The sequence below is a fragment of the Mastigoproctus giganteus genome, chromosome 6, assembly GCF_048544385.1.
Source record: "Mastigoproctus giganteus isolate SK-2022 chromosome 6, ASM4854438v1, whole genome shotgun sequence".
Classification (NCBI taxonomy): Eukaryota; Metazoa; Arthropoda; class Arachnida; order Uropygi; family Thelyphonidae; genus Mastigoproctus; species Mastigoproctus giganteus.
This window is the reverse complement of record NC_143580.1, coordinates 21,612,079-21,632,842: the sequence shown is the minus strand read 5'-3', so window position 1 is coordinate 21,632,842 and position 20,764 is coordinate 21,612,079. Positions and strand designations below refer to the sequence as shown.

The window sequence follows — 20,764 nt, the reverse complement described above, 5'->3', positions numbered from 1 at the left end:
CCTAAAGTCATGAGAAGAACAAAAGTGAATGCACCATTCACCTTTGTTCACTCGAAATGGCAAATGTAAAAATAAGTAATAAAAAGTGAATGTATTTACAAGAAACACATTGCAAACCACATAACAAAAGCTACAGATGATCAGATTTTCACAATGTATTTGCTTTACAAAAATACTTTTAAACCTGTTTTTCAATGGCTCAAATTGCAGTGAATCATTTTAAAAAGTAAGAAAGACCTACGGGTATCCATAAATTACTGACCACATTACAAATTATTATATATCAAGAACTACAATAGATATCAGCAAACAGTTTTTTAAATGGAAAGGACAACTCAAAAAGTTAATAAGTTTCCACATGGGCAAAATTTGTAGTACGTCGAATGCCCAAACAGTTTACGATTTCACACCAAGCGAGGAGTCACAGAAGCAATAGCATCAGTGATTCACTCATGAAGTACATCCATATTTGCAATGGGCATATGATACACCTGATCCTTCACATAACCCCCACAGAAAAAATTCCAGTGGGATTAGTCTGAAAAATGCTCACTGAGAAATTGTCACCCATTCAAAGCCCAATGAGGAGGAGCACCATCTTGCTAAAACAATGTTCGGTTGATGTTCTGCCATCTGTGGAATCACAAAATGCTTTAGCATGTCCAATTAATTGTTACTATTTATGGTAGTCTCAGTGAAGAAAAATGGGCCAATCAACTGGTTACGGGAAAGGGTGCCACACATTCAATTTTAGGGGACCCCATTCATGCTCACTAAAGACGAGGGGTTTTGCTGCCCCAGATCCTGCAGTTGTGATGGTTGATCTTACCGGACAGGTGGACTCATCACTAAAGACAACTTTGTTCGGGAAGTCATCATTTTCAATCCAATTGATATCAGCAAATGTACTCTGATGTAGCAGACTGTCTGATTTCAGTGTTTGCACAAGTTGTTGCAACTGTTATCAACACTAACATCTACATGATGCTATGTAAAAAATCTTTGAGCCACTCTTTAAAATGACATCATTCATATATCAGTTCTAGTTTGTGCTTCATAATTTTTTGTTATGTGGTCAATAATTTATGGATATCCTGTATAATATAAAAAACCTTAATAATGATAAAATGGTTTGGTACTTTAAACAACAATTTTTGTGTTCTTATTTACTATTTTTATTTCTTTTTTTTCTGATGTTAATTAAGTTAATTAAACATGACATAATACTTACTACATCAACCTGAACAAGAAGGACTCTGAGTCGGAATGATTTACCAAGTGCTTTTAGTCTTTCATGGATGTAGTTTGGATATAAGTTATGATAACGCAAACTAAAATTCAAAGGAAATATCGTTATAAAAAAAACCAGGATTATAACCTAACCTAACCATAAATTCCTAAATTTGATTTCATAGTAAGTAATACCAGTTAAATAAATGCAGATGCTATTAAACAGAGGAGTATCTAGATATATCATCCTTTGTTGAATATAAATTATGTACCAATTACAAACATAACAATAAAACTACTAGTCAAAATGTGAATGCATCTTATAAATTCCAAAAAAAACTGACAAATAATTCCCAGAGAATTACTTATCAAAATTAAATTTGGTATTAATCCTTTTGTGAGTATGCATATATGTTTTTCAAAGCAGTACCAACAAATTGTCTGTATATGTATAGATTTTCTTGAAAGTCTACAGGGATGAGCTGACATCTATAAACTATATTAGAAAGCAATAGTAGCCATATTTATGTTTAGAGTAGTTTTTAAAATCAATGTAGAAAGGGACACCCTTTCAACAAGGGCTGAGATGATGTGTGCATATATAAGCCAAAACTGAATTGAAGAAATTCTCTGCAATTCAGATCCAGAAGTTTATATCCATAATTCAAATATTATATATAAGCACAGACACTATTACTGGAAAGAAAAATTAAATAATGACAACTTTTTATTCCCCACAGATTTTTCTAAACCAAAATTTTGAAAGCATTTATGTACATAGTTCAATTTTACAAACTTTAAAATTTCTCAAAAGAATTCACTCCAATTCATGCTGACCATATCCTAATAAATATTTATGATAATATTTATTATACAGTCCAGAAACCCACTTGCAGAATGGTTTTAAAAAAACCTCAATACATAGATAGTATTACTTGAATTTTTTCACGAGTAGGAAACTCTAGGCACTCATTTTATTCTGCTAGAGCAGGGCATTTATTTTATACTGACCTCTTATAGTTAAAGAAACAAGTTTTCCAAACAAAGATATCTTGTTATGGTGGAATAACGAATTAGAAACAATATTTATTTCAAACTGTATAAAATTGTTTACAGAATCATAAAATGCTTAAAAAGGTATGATAGTTGTTATTGTTGGGTTTTAGGAGCATCAGTGACTTAAATCATATTGCTCTATGTTTGTCTGTATGCTGTGTGTGTGTTCTGAGGTCGATTTTCTGTTTGCTGGATGAAAAACAAGAGTTTCTGGGAGAAAAAACCATTCTATCCTCGCCTGAGACTGACTAATTCAGCCACACTGTGAAAAAGGCTAATAAAAATTAATTCCTTGTATAATCAATGGGACTCAAACTCAGGTCTGTTGCACCTGGTGCAGGGAGGACACAGGTGCTACCCACAAGGAAGTATTGTAGCGTCATGCTTCATTATGTTCAAGTACTGATGAGTGGTATTCTCACTTAAAATAATGAAAAAAATTATGTGCAAAGTGTGATATTCACAGGAATTACAATTGTATACATTTAACATTACAATTTAATTTCCTTTGAGGCTAACACTTTCTAAGGAAGCAGTTTGTAAAACTAAAAATTTCTAATTCTTTCCAAATTATTCCTTTTAATTCAACAGAGTATGGCCAAGATTATGCTGAAGCTGATTTCAGGTCAGGAAGGGTTGTCTATCCCAAGATATAATGAAGGGACTGTCATTGCAAGTTTATGCCCAGGGTCAAAGAGTAAACAATCAATACTATAAAGTGAATCTGGTCATTAAGGTAATACCCCAGTGCACACTACTGTTGCAGTTTACAAATTTTTTATATGATTGCATCTGTTAGTCATCTGGTTGCCAGATCTGTCACTTACTGAATTATGAAAACTATTGCGTTATGACACAACTGGAGAAAATCCTGGGAATGGTCATATACTTTGGTTGAGTACTAACACAGCCCCATCTAAAAAGGCCTGAAATATGTTCAAAATTATTTAACTGGGCATTTTTGAAAAGTTTCTTGACAGATGAAAGTAATGTACAGAATTAGAGCAAGCTTATTTTGAAGGAGATAATGAGGTACATAATTATATATTCTTGGAATTATGTCAATTAAACTGTCTACTGCTATTGTAAAATTTATTTCTACTATGTATTTAAATAAAAAAAAATAATAAAAAATACACAATAAAAAATAAAAACAGAATAAAGATAAAAATCTGACAAAAATAACAATAAATAATAAATGCATACCTAAGAAATAAAGCACAATTTGTTTTTCCCATAATGTAATCAGGTTCAATTTCACCATACTCCCAGGTCACATTTCTTATACTTTTCAGTAATGGATTACCCCGCTGTAATAAATAAAACAGGCAATTATTCCTTAATAAATAAATTAAATTTATTTATAAATTTATAAATATATTTCTTAATTCCTTTATTTAAGGAAATATATTCCTTAAATAAAACAGGCAAAAAAATTACACCTTCAATTTCTTTTCAAATAAAAAGAATGCCGATAATTAATTTAGTCAATAATATAAGGTTTTCATCACTTTTTGATAAAGAACATTGTTTACTTAATAAAAGAGATAATGACTATAGCATCTAAGCATTTTTGAATGATTATGTCATACTTTCAGACATTTCTCTGACATTAGTAAAGCAAGTTGGATACATGCACAGTACAAGTAAATTATAAAGGTTTTCAAGGAAGCAGGTACTATGATATCTGTAGCAGCCAGTGTGGGTTGTAATATGGAGAACAGAGTTAAGTGACTTAGTCAGATTTTAAAACAGTCTTTTGTCACTGCATGCTACTGTAATTTGATTGCAATTTTGAAAGAATCCTAGAGTACGATCAGTGTGCCAAAAGAATTGAGCAGTTAATTTTATGCGCCTTTACTTTTACATCACTTGTATATTGACACTCAAGAATGACTGCCTATATGCATTATGGCATAACACTTGTAGTACCATTTGACGCTTATATGTGCCAGATGCAGTGAATGTGCTAACATGTTCACCAAAAAAGTATGTAAATATGTTCATTGATTATAAACATGTTAACATACTTTACCAAGAGAAGCATTCCTTGTGAACTTTAGGGTTGGGAGTCTGGTCATGCCCAGACAGTGGGTGTGTCTTATGATTATATCAAATTGAAAAGTTGAGAAGAATAGAGGAATTCACAATATGCAATGAGTTTTAATAAACGTATGGCAAATTAGATGAAAAAACTGAAAAAGGCAGACTTTCTCCTTTATTCTTCAGTAGATTATATGGGAAAACTGTGGTTGTAGTTTCGGCTTCAGGGATATTTACTCTTCACCTGGGATGGCCTAAAACTCAAACTTAGTAGGCTGGATTTGTATGAATCTAGTATTTGCATGTCCTTCAGCATATGTGGATTTGAGTGGGGCATGATTATAAAGATACGTAAACTGAATGGAACAAATGTGTCAATGCTGTTTACAGATAAACTATATTTTTCCTATTGAACACATCATTTATATTAATGATGTATTCAATAGGAAAGCTAGATTAATAAACCAAGGCGTAACTGACTCCTTGTATTAGAGTGGACCAGCCACTTTTAGGCAGGGATGGTAACTCTGTGGTTTGGATGATGCTATGCATTATTCACTCCATGAAAGTAAAAAAAAAAAAAAAAAAAAAAAAAGTTGCTCTATGTAGTTTGAGCTGATTATGAGTTGAGCTAGTTGACGAAGTTTAGTTATTTTCACAGATTTACTTTTATTTCATTAAGCATTATGGGATGTACTATACAAATTTAGATTAATGTGCATATGGACTCAGCTTAGGCAGTACAATAACTTATGTAAACTCTAGAAGGAAGGGGATGAACATTGACACCTCAAATGAACTCCCTTCTCCATAGCGGTACAAACACCAAAAATATTGACTATAATTGCATCTCTTATCTTTGGAGAATGGTACAGCATTGGTTTCCATGACAGGGACCTTACAAACCTAATATAATGCAAACAAATGCCAAACATTTTTTGAAGTGTTGCATTTCCCAATGTTCTTGGACTCTGAAAAAAAAAAGACCTGTAGAAAGATGAATTGTGCTATATAATGTGTTGGTTAGATGATATTTTGGATTTTGAAAAAAAGACTACAAGAATTCTAATTATCAGAGCACACTATCCTAACAATGAAGTTTGGCGACGACAAACTTCATTGTTAGGATATGTGTTGACATGGTACAGCTTCTAATGGCATAGTTAAGAATTGTCATTGAACTAAAAACTGTTAATACAGGGAATAAAAGTGTATATACATAAAAATAATTGAACAGATGAACATTTAGCATAAGTGCTGAAAATGAATAGCTGCACAAAAATATAAAGTTAACAACCATTATAGCAGCCATAGTCAAAAACTCTTAAGTCAACTATCACATGCTTTGCTGTGATTAGTAATATAGCGGAATGACATCAAAAAGTAGTTTCAGTATCATTTACAAAGTAACTGTCTTTTCTACTGACTATTTGCTGTTCACTGCTGCTTATCTTCGGCTGAACTCGAGCCATTAGCCATAGTGCCTAGAACCTGCATAAATATATACTTCACTGACATTTGAACAATTCTGTGGTAATTCTATATAAATAAAGGAGTTACTCAATTAATTAAAAGCAAAGCTTATTTATGCAGAGCCATCTTTTAATCCATATGATTTACTGTATAAATAAACTGAAATCAAAAAGTGATAATCATTGATTAACATTTTAACATTCACCTTTTCTCAAAGGGGAATATTAAATTCTTCACACAGTTCATCAAAGTTGATTAAAAACTAATTAATATCTAGACATCCCTCTGCTGACAGCTAGTACTCAAGCACTGTGTGTCAGACACAACTATAGATATGCTCACAGGCCTTCTAGAAGACAGTAGTACAATTGTAAATGCAAGGTGCTGTGATTGATGGAGTTAAGACTTCCAGAGCAGAACGATAATATGTGCCATATAAGCAATCAGTCTGTATGTGACATTTCAGTGGTACTGAAGATTCCTAAGTTGATGACTGGTGATGTGATCGCAAATGGAAGAAGACTGGTGCTGAAACCATTGCAAAACAACCAGGAAAACCTCCAAAACTGATGGAACATGACAGGAGAATCCTGTAAAGAATCATTCACTTGGAACACAGGTCTGCAGCACACACAGAGGCCCTCAGTGAGGTGATCAGAACATATGTCAGCACCAGTACAGGGCACAAGATGCTGCATGATACAGTTTACCAAAATTGTGCAGCTGTCCACAAGCCACTAAATCACCCCAATGCCAGAAAAAGTCTAACTTGGTGCAAAGCCTGCTGTTCCTGGAACATAGACCAATGGAAAGCTGTGCTTTGGAGTATTGAGTCACAGTACACTTCTTTTCAACTAGTTTGACATCATACTTGGGTGCAGCAGATGCCCAGAGAAAGCTACCTGCTGGACTGCATTCTCCCGACAATGAAGGTTTGGCAGAGGCAGTGTGATGGGCTGAGGTTATTTTTCATGGTTTGGCCTGGGACCATTGATTGTTCTGGACAAAATCATGAATGCTGGACAGTATTGTATTACCTGTGTTGTGGCAGCACTTGGCGGAGGCCCATACCTTATCAGTGTTGTAATGAACTGGCTTGAGAACATGAATGTTGAACAGTTAGACTGGCTAGCCCAGAACCCTGCTCATAATCCTATAGAGAACTTCCGGGATGAAATGGATCAAATGGATGCATGTGAGGAGAGACTGCCCAAAATTGCAGAAATGAACTGGTTGCTGCTTTGAAGGCCAAATGGCAGAAAATAGTGGAGGACATTTACAAAAAACTGATGGCAAATGTTCCACAGAGACTAGAGGTTGTCATAAAGGTTAAAGGTTTCAGACCATATTATTAGTTTTCATGTAAATAAATATTATTTGTAGATATACAGATGTCTGGATATTAATGGTAGGGCAGCATGTATTAAAAACAAATATTCGATTAAATGACAAAATAAGGTAACATGGATATAATAGTTCTGTCATTTTTTTTCAAATATTGCTTTTAAAATGTAGGTACCATATATACAATAAAATTTTTGAAGAGCACAGAACCTCTGTAAGCATGGGATCCAATGCACTCACTGTTTATGCTATCCACTCTTCCTTTCTGTAGTCAACAATTTGATACATGCTCTCTATTTGTAACACAAATCCATCTGCTAATTTTTACTACTATTTGTAAACATGTTCCCCCAATCATATAAGCAAAATACCTGAATAGTCAAGCACACAATTGAAGTAGCATACACATTTGGGTGGACTGTGGTTCAAGGCAGGATGACTCCTAAATATTGTTAATGATTGTATTCACTGTCAGAATGATTAACTGTTAACTCCCCCTGACGTAGTGGCCATATTGGAGTATAAAAACAGAACTGTGCCAACAATGGTAGGAAATGTTTCCCTTTCTAAAGATTACATAACAAAATTAGTGTACCCAGGATTTTTTTTGGAGCAAGGGAGGGGAGGATAACTTAAGCATTTGAGAAACTGACTTAACCTAGAGAAAATTACTTGTTTCTTCATTTTGATCAGTCTCTTTTGAAAAAGTTGCACAGCAGTAATCTGATCTTCATCAAAAGAACTGGCATCATTACTTTTAGAGTGACTCTGGAATTTCTGAACCTCAGGTTAACTGCAATAACCATATTTTTTTCATAAAGAAATGAACTGTTACAATACTTTATACATCATGATAAATATTTTTTGTTTTGTAATCTGATAAAAATTGTTATGAATTATTGCAGAACATCAAACGATAAAATATTATATAAAAATATTGTTGAGTGGTATTCTTTGCCTGTGCTGTGAAATTAACAATATATTTTGCTAATGCAAGTGTCTAATATTAATAACACTGCTCTTAGCTTAAATGGAATTTTTAATCATTACCTTTTCATTTAGTCATAAAGCATTTTTAATAAGTAATAACTTTTAAGTATTTAAATATAGTTTACTTAATTAGCTAAAACTTTCTTTTCTGTACAAAAGCTAAAATCTTTGTCTGAATGTCTGTACTGTGTACAATAATTGATTTTCTTCAAGCCATGTTACTAAATAATATTTTTATAGCTGTGCATCCTACCTTTTAAATATTCTTAATATTCTCTGATATTAAATTTAAAACAAAAAAAAAAAAAAAACTAACCTGACGAGGGTTTACTATGATGCTATTAGTGCTACCAGGAAGTTTAACCACCGGATTAGATATTTCTGGTTTTTTTACGTCACTGAAAGTGAAAAAATGCCACAATTAAATCTTAATGCTATTTTTTTTTTTTCAAACTGCAATTTATTCACATAAACTTGGAAAATATTTAATAAAGATTTTATTAATAATTAAAATATTCCCTACAGTAGTGAACTACAAAATCGCTATGTACAAACATTAGAGAAATGAGAAAGAATATATTTCTGGGCATGAATCAGTAAAGCACCTTTTTATATTACTGCTATACTGATAATTTAATTTTAAAATTAAAAGTGAAATTTGAAAAGTGAAGTAAAGTGAATAAAAACTATATTTCTATTCACTTCACTTCAGTGATGGCTATTCCAGTTTTTTTGATATTACTGACTAAAACAGGTTGTTTTCTTTTTATTTGATTAAAAAAATTTTCTTGTACTTTGTACTTTTCTTTATACCCTGCATCTTCACTAACATACTCTACTATATGTTATTTTTTTCCTGTTCTGTTAATACTGGCTTGATATTCAGGGAAATAAACTAATTCCAAAGTTGATTTCTGCCTCTTAGTCTATCTTTGCCTTTAAATAACAAAACTGAAAAGAAGTTTACAAAATATTGTACCAAAATCTTCAAAACCAACATTCTCAATATAGACAAGTATGCAGTATTGTCCATTACTAAGAATGCTACTTTGTCTATTATTAAGACATATTTCTAGATATTTAATCCCTTGTTAGTAAGGAGAAAGATGACATTATCACTCTATATAAGATGATGCTAGAGAAAATTTGGAATATTGCATTCCGGTCTGGAGACCACTTAAAAATTACCTTAAATTTCTGGAGAGGTTACAAAGAAGGGCAACCAGGTTAGTAATGAGTGCAAATCTTTGCACATACAGTGATGCTCAAAAAAATTGCATCACATGTTGTTGTTGTTATTTGGTTTTTAGGAGCATTAGCAACTAAGGCCATATTGCTCCGGGGATATGCGGTGGTCATTCCCTGACCTTTCCACATCCTCCGTATTTGGTGGCTTGTGGGCTCGAACCCCGGTCTAATCAAGAAGCATGTGCTACGCACTGCTGCTCCTGCCCACCTGGCTACGGAGGTGCCTGCATCACTTGCAAAATTCACCGAATTTCTGTGAAATTTGGTAATATATCAAATATGTTTTGTAATAGCATTACCCTACTGTATCATCCATCTCTAGCAAGCTCTTTTAGATGACGTCATGCTCCATACACAATTGCATCACCCTATCAGTAGTACAAATGGTGTCTATCACAAGCCTAGTATTCTGTAATATTGCAGTGGCTAAGTTCTCACAATTAACACCATATAGAAAAAGTTCTGCTACAGGGACATCCAAGTATGAAATAGCTAAAAGGATTCACTGTAATCAGTCAACAGTGGCATATTCATTAAGAAAATTATCAGAAACTGGCAGTCCAAATAGAAAGAAAGGAAGCAAACATCCACAAATATCTTCTGTAGTGCAGGACAGATATCTGGTCCATCTGTGTGTCCAAGACAGATCCTCATTGACAAATCTAAAAACAGCATCGAAAGAGGATACAGGAGTAAAGGTAAGTATTGCTACAGTACATAGCTGCCTTTTTTCATTGGGTTTAGTAGTATGTCATCCAAGAAAAAAAAGCCACTTTTGATGCAAAAAATGAAAGCCCAATGTCTAGAAATGGGCAAATGAGCATGCTAGCTGGTCTGAGGATCAGTAGAAACACGTTACTTTCTCTGATGAGTCAAAATTCAACTTGAATGGTTTGGATGGCCGGCAGACTGTTAGATAAAGGAGAGAAGAATTTCATCCTGACTTTGTCTAAACAATGAAAAATTCTGCATCTGAAATGATATGCAGCTGTATTTCACATAGAGGAGTTGGCCATCTTGAATATGTGAAGGGTACAGTGAATGCTGAGACAAAATTACTTCCCATAACTGAAGATTACTATGGGGATGTTGTTGCCAATTGCATTTTTCAGGACAATTCTGCTCCACGTCATAGAGCCAAAACTGTAAGTACTACTTCATAAAATTAGCAGAAGTTTTAAATTTATGAAACATTGCACCCTTGCTTAAATAAACATAATTTATTAAGCCATCTTTACTGTCCACAGCTGCAAAAATTGTGGAAAATAAATAAATTCACAGAATAACATGGCCTGGGAACAGTCCCGACCTCAATCCAATTGAAAATTGTTAAAACAAAATGGGTGTTTCAGTAATGCAAAAGAAACTAAAAACACTGAGAGAGCCACAGGAGACATTAATCCATGTTTGGTACGAGATTTCCCAAAATTATATTTAGAGAGCCTTATCTAGTTGATGCCACAACAATGTGCAGTCATCAAAACAAGGGGAGAGGGCCAATGAAATATTATATCAATGTGCATTTTTTTGTGTTATTTGGTTATGTAGCTGCTTGTCATCAGTGGTGCATTATCCTATAGGGAAAAAAGACAGCTGCCTAGGGCCCCAAAATCAGTTTCAAAAACTCATTGCTGTTTTTTAATAATATTTTTAAGTGATTTTTATCAGAAACTGAACTTTCTACCTGCCAAGGTCAATGAACTTTACTTGAAGATTAATTTGAAAATTATGTTTTTTTTCAAAAATGGTTTTACTGATTTTGAAGAAATTTTATATTTAGTACTTCATTAAATAGTTGAGTTAAATGAAAAAATAAAGACTGACTTGTGTGTCACCGGTGCTGCTGGCACCCTTTTGCTTAAGGCAGTACAGTAGCAGGGAGATGGTAGCCACGATCTTATCAACCAGTCTTGAGTGAATGTCCAAGCAGAACTGAGGTGAAGGGGAATAATTCAGCAGATTTTAATTTTAATGAGTATAAGAAATCTAAATGAACAAGTATAAGAAACATAAAAAAATGAGTGTAAGAACATTAAACATTGAGTGTTGATGGGGTCCCCAAATTCCATTTTGCCTTGAACCCCATGAAGGTATAACGTGCCACTGCTGTTATCCTCGTATGAGCAAAGTAATAAAAAAAATTGCTGCTTTCATAGAATTTTTGTTATTATATGAATCATAAGTAACATGCTGTTATTTTGGAGAAAAGTTCTTATTTCACTGTATATTTACTCATAAGGCATCAAAGTAAAATTTTCTGCAGTTAACAGTTTCATATGCATATTGTTATTACTTATTTATGTTCTTTCAGCTATTTCTAAAAGATTAGCTGCCTGTATAAAGAAAAAAACCTAAAAAATAAAGTGATGCAATGTTTTTTGAGCAACAGTGTAAAAAGAAATGGTTAGAAGATATGGAATGCAGAGTTTCACAACAAGATATCTAGGGGAAGATCTGACTGAGGTGTATAAGTTACTGAAAGGGTGTAGTAAAATAAATGCAGCAAAATAAATCAATGAGAATGTTAACATTTGGTGAATGATTCTCTCATTAACTGAATGTTAATTAGAGCATCACTAGACTCCAGGAAGACCTCCTTGGATTAGAGAAGTGCTAATGTAACCCCCAATCCTTAAACATAGTGTTCATGCTGCATAAGCTTGTTTCCTTGCATTATTGCTACTACCAATAGTAAGATAGGTACAATCAATGTCTGAAGATTATATGGCAAGGAAGAAATTAATTAGCAGTAAAAACTAAGTTATGGTATCTGAATCAGTTATCATAAAATTACAGCTAAACAATGATTATAAATTACTTTATTCTGGAAGTAAGATACAGTGCAAGGAAGGTGAAGCAACTGCTTTTTGAAATAGTTTGGAAGAAAGTTTATATTGATTGTGTCAGAACTGTGTTCCCAGTTCCCTGACAAGCACAGCAAGAACCATTTTGACAAGCGGATGAGGAATGGACATTGGATCAGAATCTCAGTCAGTTTTTCCCACATGCCTCACTTAAGAGATGCAGCAATACTGAAATATATTTATGCAAAAATATCTTAATGAACTGAGAATTTAAGAGTGATCTTCTAGAACAAAACATATTTTAATATTGTATTCCTGATGTTTTTCAATTAAATTTTTTAAAGTAAAAAAGTAATCCATATGTTCTTCAAGCATACTTTCAATGCTTTATAATTTGTTTTTGTTATTTTAGTTTAGATTCTATAACCTCACTTCAGTAAACTTTCAACATGTTCTCGATATATTTCTCTTTTCATATTGATCCTTACCTCGTTATTTGCTAATTTTTAGTTCATGCACATCTTAGGGATATAATCCTCATCCATGAATGGCAAATTTTGTTTTGTTATTATGAGTTATACAGTGCATTAGCATCTAAGGCCATATTATGCTGTGTGTATTGTTTGTACAAGTATGTGTTAACAGGCAAATTTGTACAAGCTGATAAACCTGGAATAACTCATGGGGAAACTAAGGATTTAAGAAGTCCTCCAATCTACCAAACTTCTTCAATTGGGTGACAAGAGGCAAAACCACTATACTGTCATGGCAGACAATCCTGCTACGCTTAAAAAGAATTAAAGAGTATGGCTAAATGTGAAACAACTTTATCACTAATTCTGAACATTTTGGAAAGTAAGCAGAAAATAAAATCACTTTTAAAGGGAAAGTTTTCATTGATAGTGGTGCATGATTATGCCAGTTGACCCTGGTAATATTTCTAACCATTAAGCATTATTTTGTCAATTTCTCAACTTACTAAAGATCTTTAGCTACAGATTCATAAAACTTTGAAGATTTTAGGTGCCCAAATGCGCTTTCAAATGATGTTGCTCGCTTTGAATCAGAACCTTCTGAATTAGATTCATTTCCATTTCTTTTTTGTATCTCTGCAGAAGTATTGTTTGTTGACTTATAACTTTGAACAATTCTTTCTTGATCTGATTCTGAATCTTGTGAAGATGTAGCTGAAGTCTTGGTGGGTGACTGCTTGAGCAATTCTTTAGATTCCTCAAAAAGTTTACCTGGTTTGAAGTATTGCCAAACCTGGAAATGGTTAACAAATTTGTAATTCTTTAATCCTGATATTAAACAAGTTAATACAACTATAATTAATTTTACCATTTTCAAGTATTAAAAATTTTAACTATTAAAAATTTTAACTATACATGTGACCATTATATAAATAAAGATAAATTTAAGTAAAGATATTTAAAGGTAAAATTTTTAAAGATTGCCCCACATTTTAGCATTTTTGAAAGTTTGTTCTCTACATTTTTCATCATTAATTTCAAACAAATAAATAAAAATTGTAGAAAAGCACAGAGATCCAACTTTCAAAAATTATAAAATGTGGGGTAATCTTAAAATGCCATCCCAGAACTTCCTAAAAATTGTTTTTACAGGTGCTTTAGATAATTGGGAGCCTGAATCTTAAATAAATTGAACAACTACAGAGCGCCAGGCATTCAGGATGAAGGGTCCATAGTCACGAATGGTCGTTAGTGGAGTACCTCAAATAGAGCTTTATGGTAACTGAAAAGTTTCTAGTACTCTGGCTTGGCCTAAAACTGAAGAACTAACGAAAACGTCTATTTGAGTCTTGTCAGTTATTGTGAATGACAAGGGTGGGAGAAGTGACTCTGACTTCTTCCTGGAGAAGCGATTAAAGTCTTGGGGAAGAAGCGACTAGCAGGTGAGGGTCATGCAAGACTCTGCGCAGGTGCCTTCCTGCCACCGCCGTCTCAAAACTGGCTTTCTGAGTACCTGCTTACCGGGACAACTGCAGCTTTGAAAATTGTTAAAAAATACTTCTCGTTGCAAAATTTATAAATGACCTTTATAGAATTATTAAATAACTATTTAGCAATCTTTTTGTCACCAAAAGTTACTTAGTACAAAGAAGCATGCTATCAAAGTGCAATAAAAAATTATTTTTTTAATTTTAACACAAAAAGTAAATGATAGATTTCAATTGGAATAGTTTTCCCTTGATAAGCATCGAATAATGCATAGCTAATGTGATTTTTAAATTTTTAGCTCCATTAGTGAAATAGAGGGGGGAATGTAAAAATTACTGACATTTTGCTGTCTGGCACTGCCATTTTTAATTTTAAAAATATTTTAAGCATAATAAGCTATATGTTGTCAACATTTTGTCCCCCCCCCCCATTTCTCAGGAAAATTTTTGTCAACAATGATCAATATGGTGTGTTTGCCCACATGATGTACAAACTCATGCAAAATTTCAAGTCAATAAGTTGAGTAGTTCCAGAGATACAATGCTGTGATAGATGGATGGACAACCGAGTGACATTATAAGGGTCCTTTGTTAGGCTATGGACCCTAAAAAAATAGTCAAAATGATAGTTGTACATTTATTTTCATCCATTTTATTTTATAAATAAACATGTAAATGTAAATCTTATTTTTAAAAATTTTTCAGATAAACTAAAAATGCTGCTGTTAAAACTATTTCATAAAAAGTGATTGATCTATCTTCTAACAAATTTTATTAGCGAAAATAACACTATTTTATTAATGAATGTAACACTTAACATCAAGCACCAAAAGGGCCCAGCCAATCTACAAGAAAATTCAACTGGATGTCTACTCCTAGTATATATCACTAAATTCACATATGGAGAAAAAATTAACAATGCAATTGAATGTTACATTAATATAAAAATTTTGCATGTCACAATTACTTAGATTATGAGCATCAAGTGTACAGTGATGGACACACATTTTCTTTAAAACCACTTTGTTCACTTAGTCATAACTTACAACACCTATCAAGAAGAATTTTCTCTTGGTTTTATCTATTAAAAATTTTAGAATTTTCTATTGAAGAGGGTTAAAATAAGCTCACCTACCCTCCATATACCTATAGATGTTTATGTGCCTGCCAATAGGTAATGGGAATGACACATCATTGCATGTAAATCCTCAATGCTTAATAATGTTTAGTGTTGTTACTTACATATAAAAGGGGGATACCAAAATAGTTTTCCCCCTGATTTGAAACATATTACTCCTCTATGTAGTCACCACCAAAAGGGGCACTTTTCTTCCATCTTTTGTGGCACTTCCTTATGCCATTTTTGTAAAAGGTCTCACTTTGCTCTTGAAACCATGCTTCTGTTGCAGAAATTACCTCTGCATTGCCAAAAAAATGCTTTCCCAAGCCAAAATGATTTCAGCTGCAGAAGGCGCCAAGTCAAGGGAATAAGGCAGATGTGGCAATATATGAAGTCCTAACTTTGAGTGAAGATTAGTGGTTATGACAGCAGTGTGGGGTGGTGCATTGTCATGATGCAACAGCACACCTTTGCTGAGCATTCTGCATCATTTTCCTTAATTGTTGCATATAATTGCTTCAGTAAGTTGTGCTGTAATGTGCATTGATGGTGGTACTCTTCTCCAGGTAATCTGTGAGCATAATGCCTATCTCATCCCGCAAAACTAACGGCAACATCTTCCCTACAGATGGTTGCACTCTGGCCTTTTTTGGAGTTGGTGAGGATGGATGTTTCCATTGTTTTGAAACCTGTTTTGTTTCTTGATCAAAATGATGTATTCATGATTCATTCATGGTCACTAATCGGGAAAAAAACAGGAAAGGATCGCTATCATACATGGCAATCAATTCAGCAGAGCAGGCCTGCTTTTATTCTTTCTGAACATATGTGAGCAAGTGGATATGAATATTTTAATATGACCTTCTTCATACTGTTGCCTTGCAAAAACAAGAATTTGATAATGAATTGATATTCATCTCTGTAACAAAAGAAACATAAGTGTTAAAGCAATGAAACTTCTGACATATATTACTATTAAACAAGCAATGCAGTCAATAAAACATAACATTCATAGAATACACAGAAGAAGCTCAGAGGAAAACATTTTGATATCCTCTCATATGATCTTGTTATAAAGTTCTTATTTCATTTACTTGCTAAATTTAGTTGACACGTAACTGAATTTTGAATTAAACAAGTAAGCTAAGTTTAATTTATATGTTTAATGTTTAATTTTTTTTCTTTGATTCATGCTGTACATGGTATTAATATCATTTAATTGACATTATTACTTCATAATAATACCTATAAAGTTAGGTGTTCCTATAAACATGTTTGAAAAGAGATGCTTTTGGCAAACTTTTTTGTATGCCAAGAAAATTTCAACATATACTTCCCCTTGATTATCCTGAAATAAGTTATATAATGCTAATCATACAATATGTTTGGATGAGCATAAATCATATGTTCCTATAAATATCTGGCAAGAGTCAAATAAACAAACCTTTCAGCACTATAGAAAACATTCCCGTAACTTAGGAATTTTGCTAGCAGGGAAAAGGAGGTGATTGTCCCTCTGTATAAGGCAATGGTCAGGCCATGCCTTGAGTACTGCGTACAGGTCTGGAGGCCTCATTTTAGGAAGGATGTAGATTTGCTTGAGCGTGTACAGAGAAGAGCAACACGATTGGTGAGGGGAATGAAGGGATCCTCTTACCAAGAGAGGCTTAAGTTCTGCAAATTGCAGTGGCTGGAGACTAGGCACCTGCGCGGTGATCTGATTGAGGTCTATAAGGCCTTGAATGGGTTGAGCACGCTGAATTCTGATGGGATCCTCCCACTTGTTCAGAATACGAACCTACGGGGACATAAGTTCAAATTAAGAAAGGATAGATGTAGAATAGATGTGCGGAAATTTGCCTTTAGCCAGCGGGTGGTTAATTGCTGGAACAAACTTCCATCTGTCGTTGTGGAAGTTGATAGGTTAAATAAATTTAAGGAGGAACTGGACAGGCAATTGGAGGGTATGGTGTGATTTTTTTTTTTTTTTTTTGGCTGATGCTGCATAAGCTCCTACACTTGCTTTCTTGCATCAAGTGCCACTACTACTACTACTACTACTACTTCATACAGCAGTTTGATAATCATGTATGATGTTTCTCTCTCACTGGTTCTCAGTAATTGTGATTAATAGTCCACACTGATCAAATTAATGGTACATCATATAGAAGGTATAACCTCTTAAATACCTATCCTTATTAAACAAAGTTAGGATACCTAAAACAGAATAATTAATGGTTAGTTGTAAATTAAATATTTAGATAATCACTGTTTTTAAGTATGATTAAGTTACCTTAAATGGATTAAGGAAAAAAACCTGAAAGTCTCAAAAGTTTGATCTGCAATAGCTGTCAGTAATAATCAGAAGAAATCGACAAGAGACAAATATCATGTAGTAAGGTTATCAAGCTCTCAATCTGTAATATAGAAGTTATCAGATTCTAAAGCATTAAAAGGTTTGTTTAGTCACCTTTTGCAACAACCACTTTGTTCACCTAGTCATTACTTACAATAATTCAAGATTTTCCCTTAGTTTCATCTATAAAAATCTGAGAAAGATCTTGGTAAAATAGATACAAAGATGAACCAACTACCTGCACTGCATCACAAATTTTGTGCTGAATTGATTCCCCCTTCAGTCTGTTCATCCAGTCTTCGCAGCAACTCACACAAAATTCTGTATAAGGAACATGGTTGTGATGAATACTCATATATAGGATACAATAAAGTTGGTTCAGAGAAAATAATGGGGGATAAAGTGCTTTTTTTAGATCTATTTTAGGCTTTCATTACTAGTGTGTACATGCTCATATATTTAGTTAACACTAGATTTTTTTTTTTTTTTTTGTCATTTAATAAGCTACACTGAACAATAACAATATTTCAGGGAGAACAAATTAAAAAAAAAAATAATAAATATTTTAAAAATCAGCTGGTTAGAAATTCTAAATAAGCTTTATATCGATCATTCTTTATAGATGTTCCACTGCTTGCACCCTAAATGGAATAAAGTTGCATTATGTCTGTAATGCATCTCAGACACATTATGATTTGCTAAACTTACATGTTCATGTGATGTCTGTCAGATGCCAGCAAAATCAAAGTTCTCTGGCAAGTTGACAGCACTTGCTGGCATTGAGTAGAAGAAACATAAATGCTATCACCTGATGGCCTCTATTAAAAGCCAAACAAAAAATTAATTTTTAATAATAAATTAATAATAATAATATATTAAAATGAAAACAGTAAATACCACAATCATTTTAAGAATATTGGTGGAGAAAGGTGCTGAGGTGGATTTATTTCCAAATTTAAAAAATAAGAGAAAAATTTAAGAAAATTGATATCAATCAGATGGCATGTTAGAAGTGGAGGGTTAATATTTATAAACTTTTATTCTTCCTGTTATTATCGAACAGTTAATTGATATTAATGATAATTTGCTTTATGGAGCATCAGCATCTGAAGCTGTAAATAGTAAATGTCAATGGTATATTTTAAGGGCAATCTTATCTGACCAATCTAATTAGGTACTACGATGTAGTAAAAAGGAACTGGACGAAAAAATAATTCTGACATCATATACTGGAGTACAGCGCAGAAGAGCTTTTGATTCTGTTCCACATGAAATAGTATACAAATTAGAGCAGTGGCATTAGGGACAGGTTACTGCCATGGATAAAGGGATGGCTGAGTGGCAGAAAACAGAGGGTGATTATCAATGGGTAGCTTTTCTTGGGCTAATAATTAATGCTATCCCGAAGCTAAACAAAAACTATAGTCAAACTATACAGTACTGTGACGTTCTCGAGGATTATTATGAATCATATATCAACCCATTCCCAAAGTACAGTTTAATCAATTTGATCCTTACGTGTGCAAGTCGAGTGAGTACAATTCTTACATACCTTTGAGATATATAAAAGCTTAGTTAAAAGTTTAGTTGAAAGACTGCAAAATACATACGCTTTCAAGTTTATCTTCTTCATCGTCGAGCACAGGGATACTGAACTTGCGCTTAGTTGCCATTACAGTACACAAATCATGGATGAGAATCTACATAAATACTCTACACAAGTAAAAAAATACACTACTCTGCGTTTCCTTTTAAACATATCGTGGGCGGGTGAAACATTACAGCAGTTTCTTATTTCAGAGTTTTAAGCAAATTACAAGGTGCATGACATTAAACATCTTACTTCTTCAGTTAAGATTCGGTTAAACTCACATAAACATTTGCAGTATCGAAAGTTCAGAAGAAACAGCGTTAATAAGATTTCTGGTAACTGATTACACAGAGTAGTAACATATCTTACTTCTCTGTGACTGATTATGCCACACAGTGGTAATAGTATATACTACGCTGTGGATTATGCCATCGCCGTTGGAAATCATATTATTATTATTATTACTAGCCATACAGTGCAAGGAAGCCTGAGGCTTATGGTGCACCAGCTAAAAAAAATTTCCGAGTTACCCTGAGAGAGAGAGAGAGAGAGAGAGAGAGAGAGAGAGAGAGAGAGAAGTAGAAGGGAATCACCAAGAAAGAGAAGAATGATGATATCCAGCTGTGGTCCTTGGGTGTGCCAAGCCCATATTCACCAGATGTGAGCCCCTGGGGTTAATTATTATTCTTTGTCTTTAAATGTTGTTGTTGTTGTAGGGTTTTAGGATAATCAGCGACCAAGACAATATTGTTCTGTGTATATTGTCTGCAAATTGCGTGAGGTCGATTTTTTGTTTTGCTGTACGAAAAACCGGGAGGAAAAACCCATGTTTCCCTCACCAAAGAGTGACTAACTCAGCGACGTTGTGACAAGGGCCCATAAAAATTCTTCCCGTCATCGACGAGACTCGGACTCAGATCTTTTCCACCCGGTGTGGGGAGGACAGCAATTCTACCACTGTCCTACCCACGAGAGCGTTTTTAAATGTAGATATACCAATAAAGTTACTCGATGATCACCTTATAATTGATATTTTTATAACTTTAATTTCTGTATGACACTGCATGTCATATTTCGGTGTTCTTTTGCCCAGTCTCTCAGGCGTAGAGTCCTGTGTCGTGGTGTTAGCAATGGGATCTTGGTGGGTTGTGGGTTGGCAGCTCCCATAACCTATTGCGTCTAATGATCGCCTGATGGTCTTGATGGAGACGTTTCTTGCAATGGTTTCGCTGAAGTTCTCTGCGATTGGCTGAAAAAATGCAAGACAAACGTCGACGGCTACGGTGATTGGAGATGGTTACCTGGTCCGATGAGTACCGTTTCTAATTATTATTTGGAGTGGACGGGAGGGTGCATATCTGGCAGAATAGGTTCATGCGAATTCTGCCATGCACTCGTCATGTCAAAAAAGAACTGTTCAGGCAGGTGGACGGTCGGTAATGGTCTTCAGCGTGTTCAACTGGCACACGTTTGGATCTCTGCTACGTCTAGATGCATCTCTGAATGGTATAGGTTACGCGTCCATCCTTGCAGATCATTTGCTTCCCTT

At 33.9% G+C, this 20,764-nt stretch overlaps 1 protein-coding gene across 1 annotated transcript in view; it reads right to left on the bottom strand.

Annotated features, from left to right (window-relative positions):
- Ercc1 (DNA excision repair protein Ercc1) overlaps positions 1-19,580 on the bottom strand; it is a 38,292-nt gene extending 18,712 nt beyond the window's left edge. Inside the window, exons 1-5 of the mRNA XM_090375012.1 lie at positions 19,235-19,580; positions 13,168-13,454; positions 8,453-8,534; positions 3,493-3,596; positions 1,232-1,331 (exon numbers count right to left, since the gene is read on the bottom strand). Of these exons, the coding sequence (XP_090231138.1) occupies positions 1,232-1,331; positions 3,493-3,596; positions 8,453-8,534; positions 13,168-13,454; positions 19,235-19,297 (636 nt within the window). The 5' untranslated portion in view covers positions 19,298-19,580. The remainder of the gene's footprint in view (positions 1-1,231; positions 1,332-3,492; positions 3,597-8,452; positions 8,535-13,167; positions 13,455-19,234) is intronic.
- Between the last annotated feature and the right edge of the window lie 1,184 nt (positions 19,581-20,764).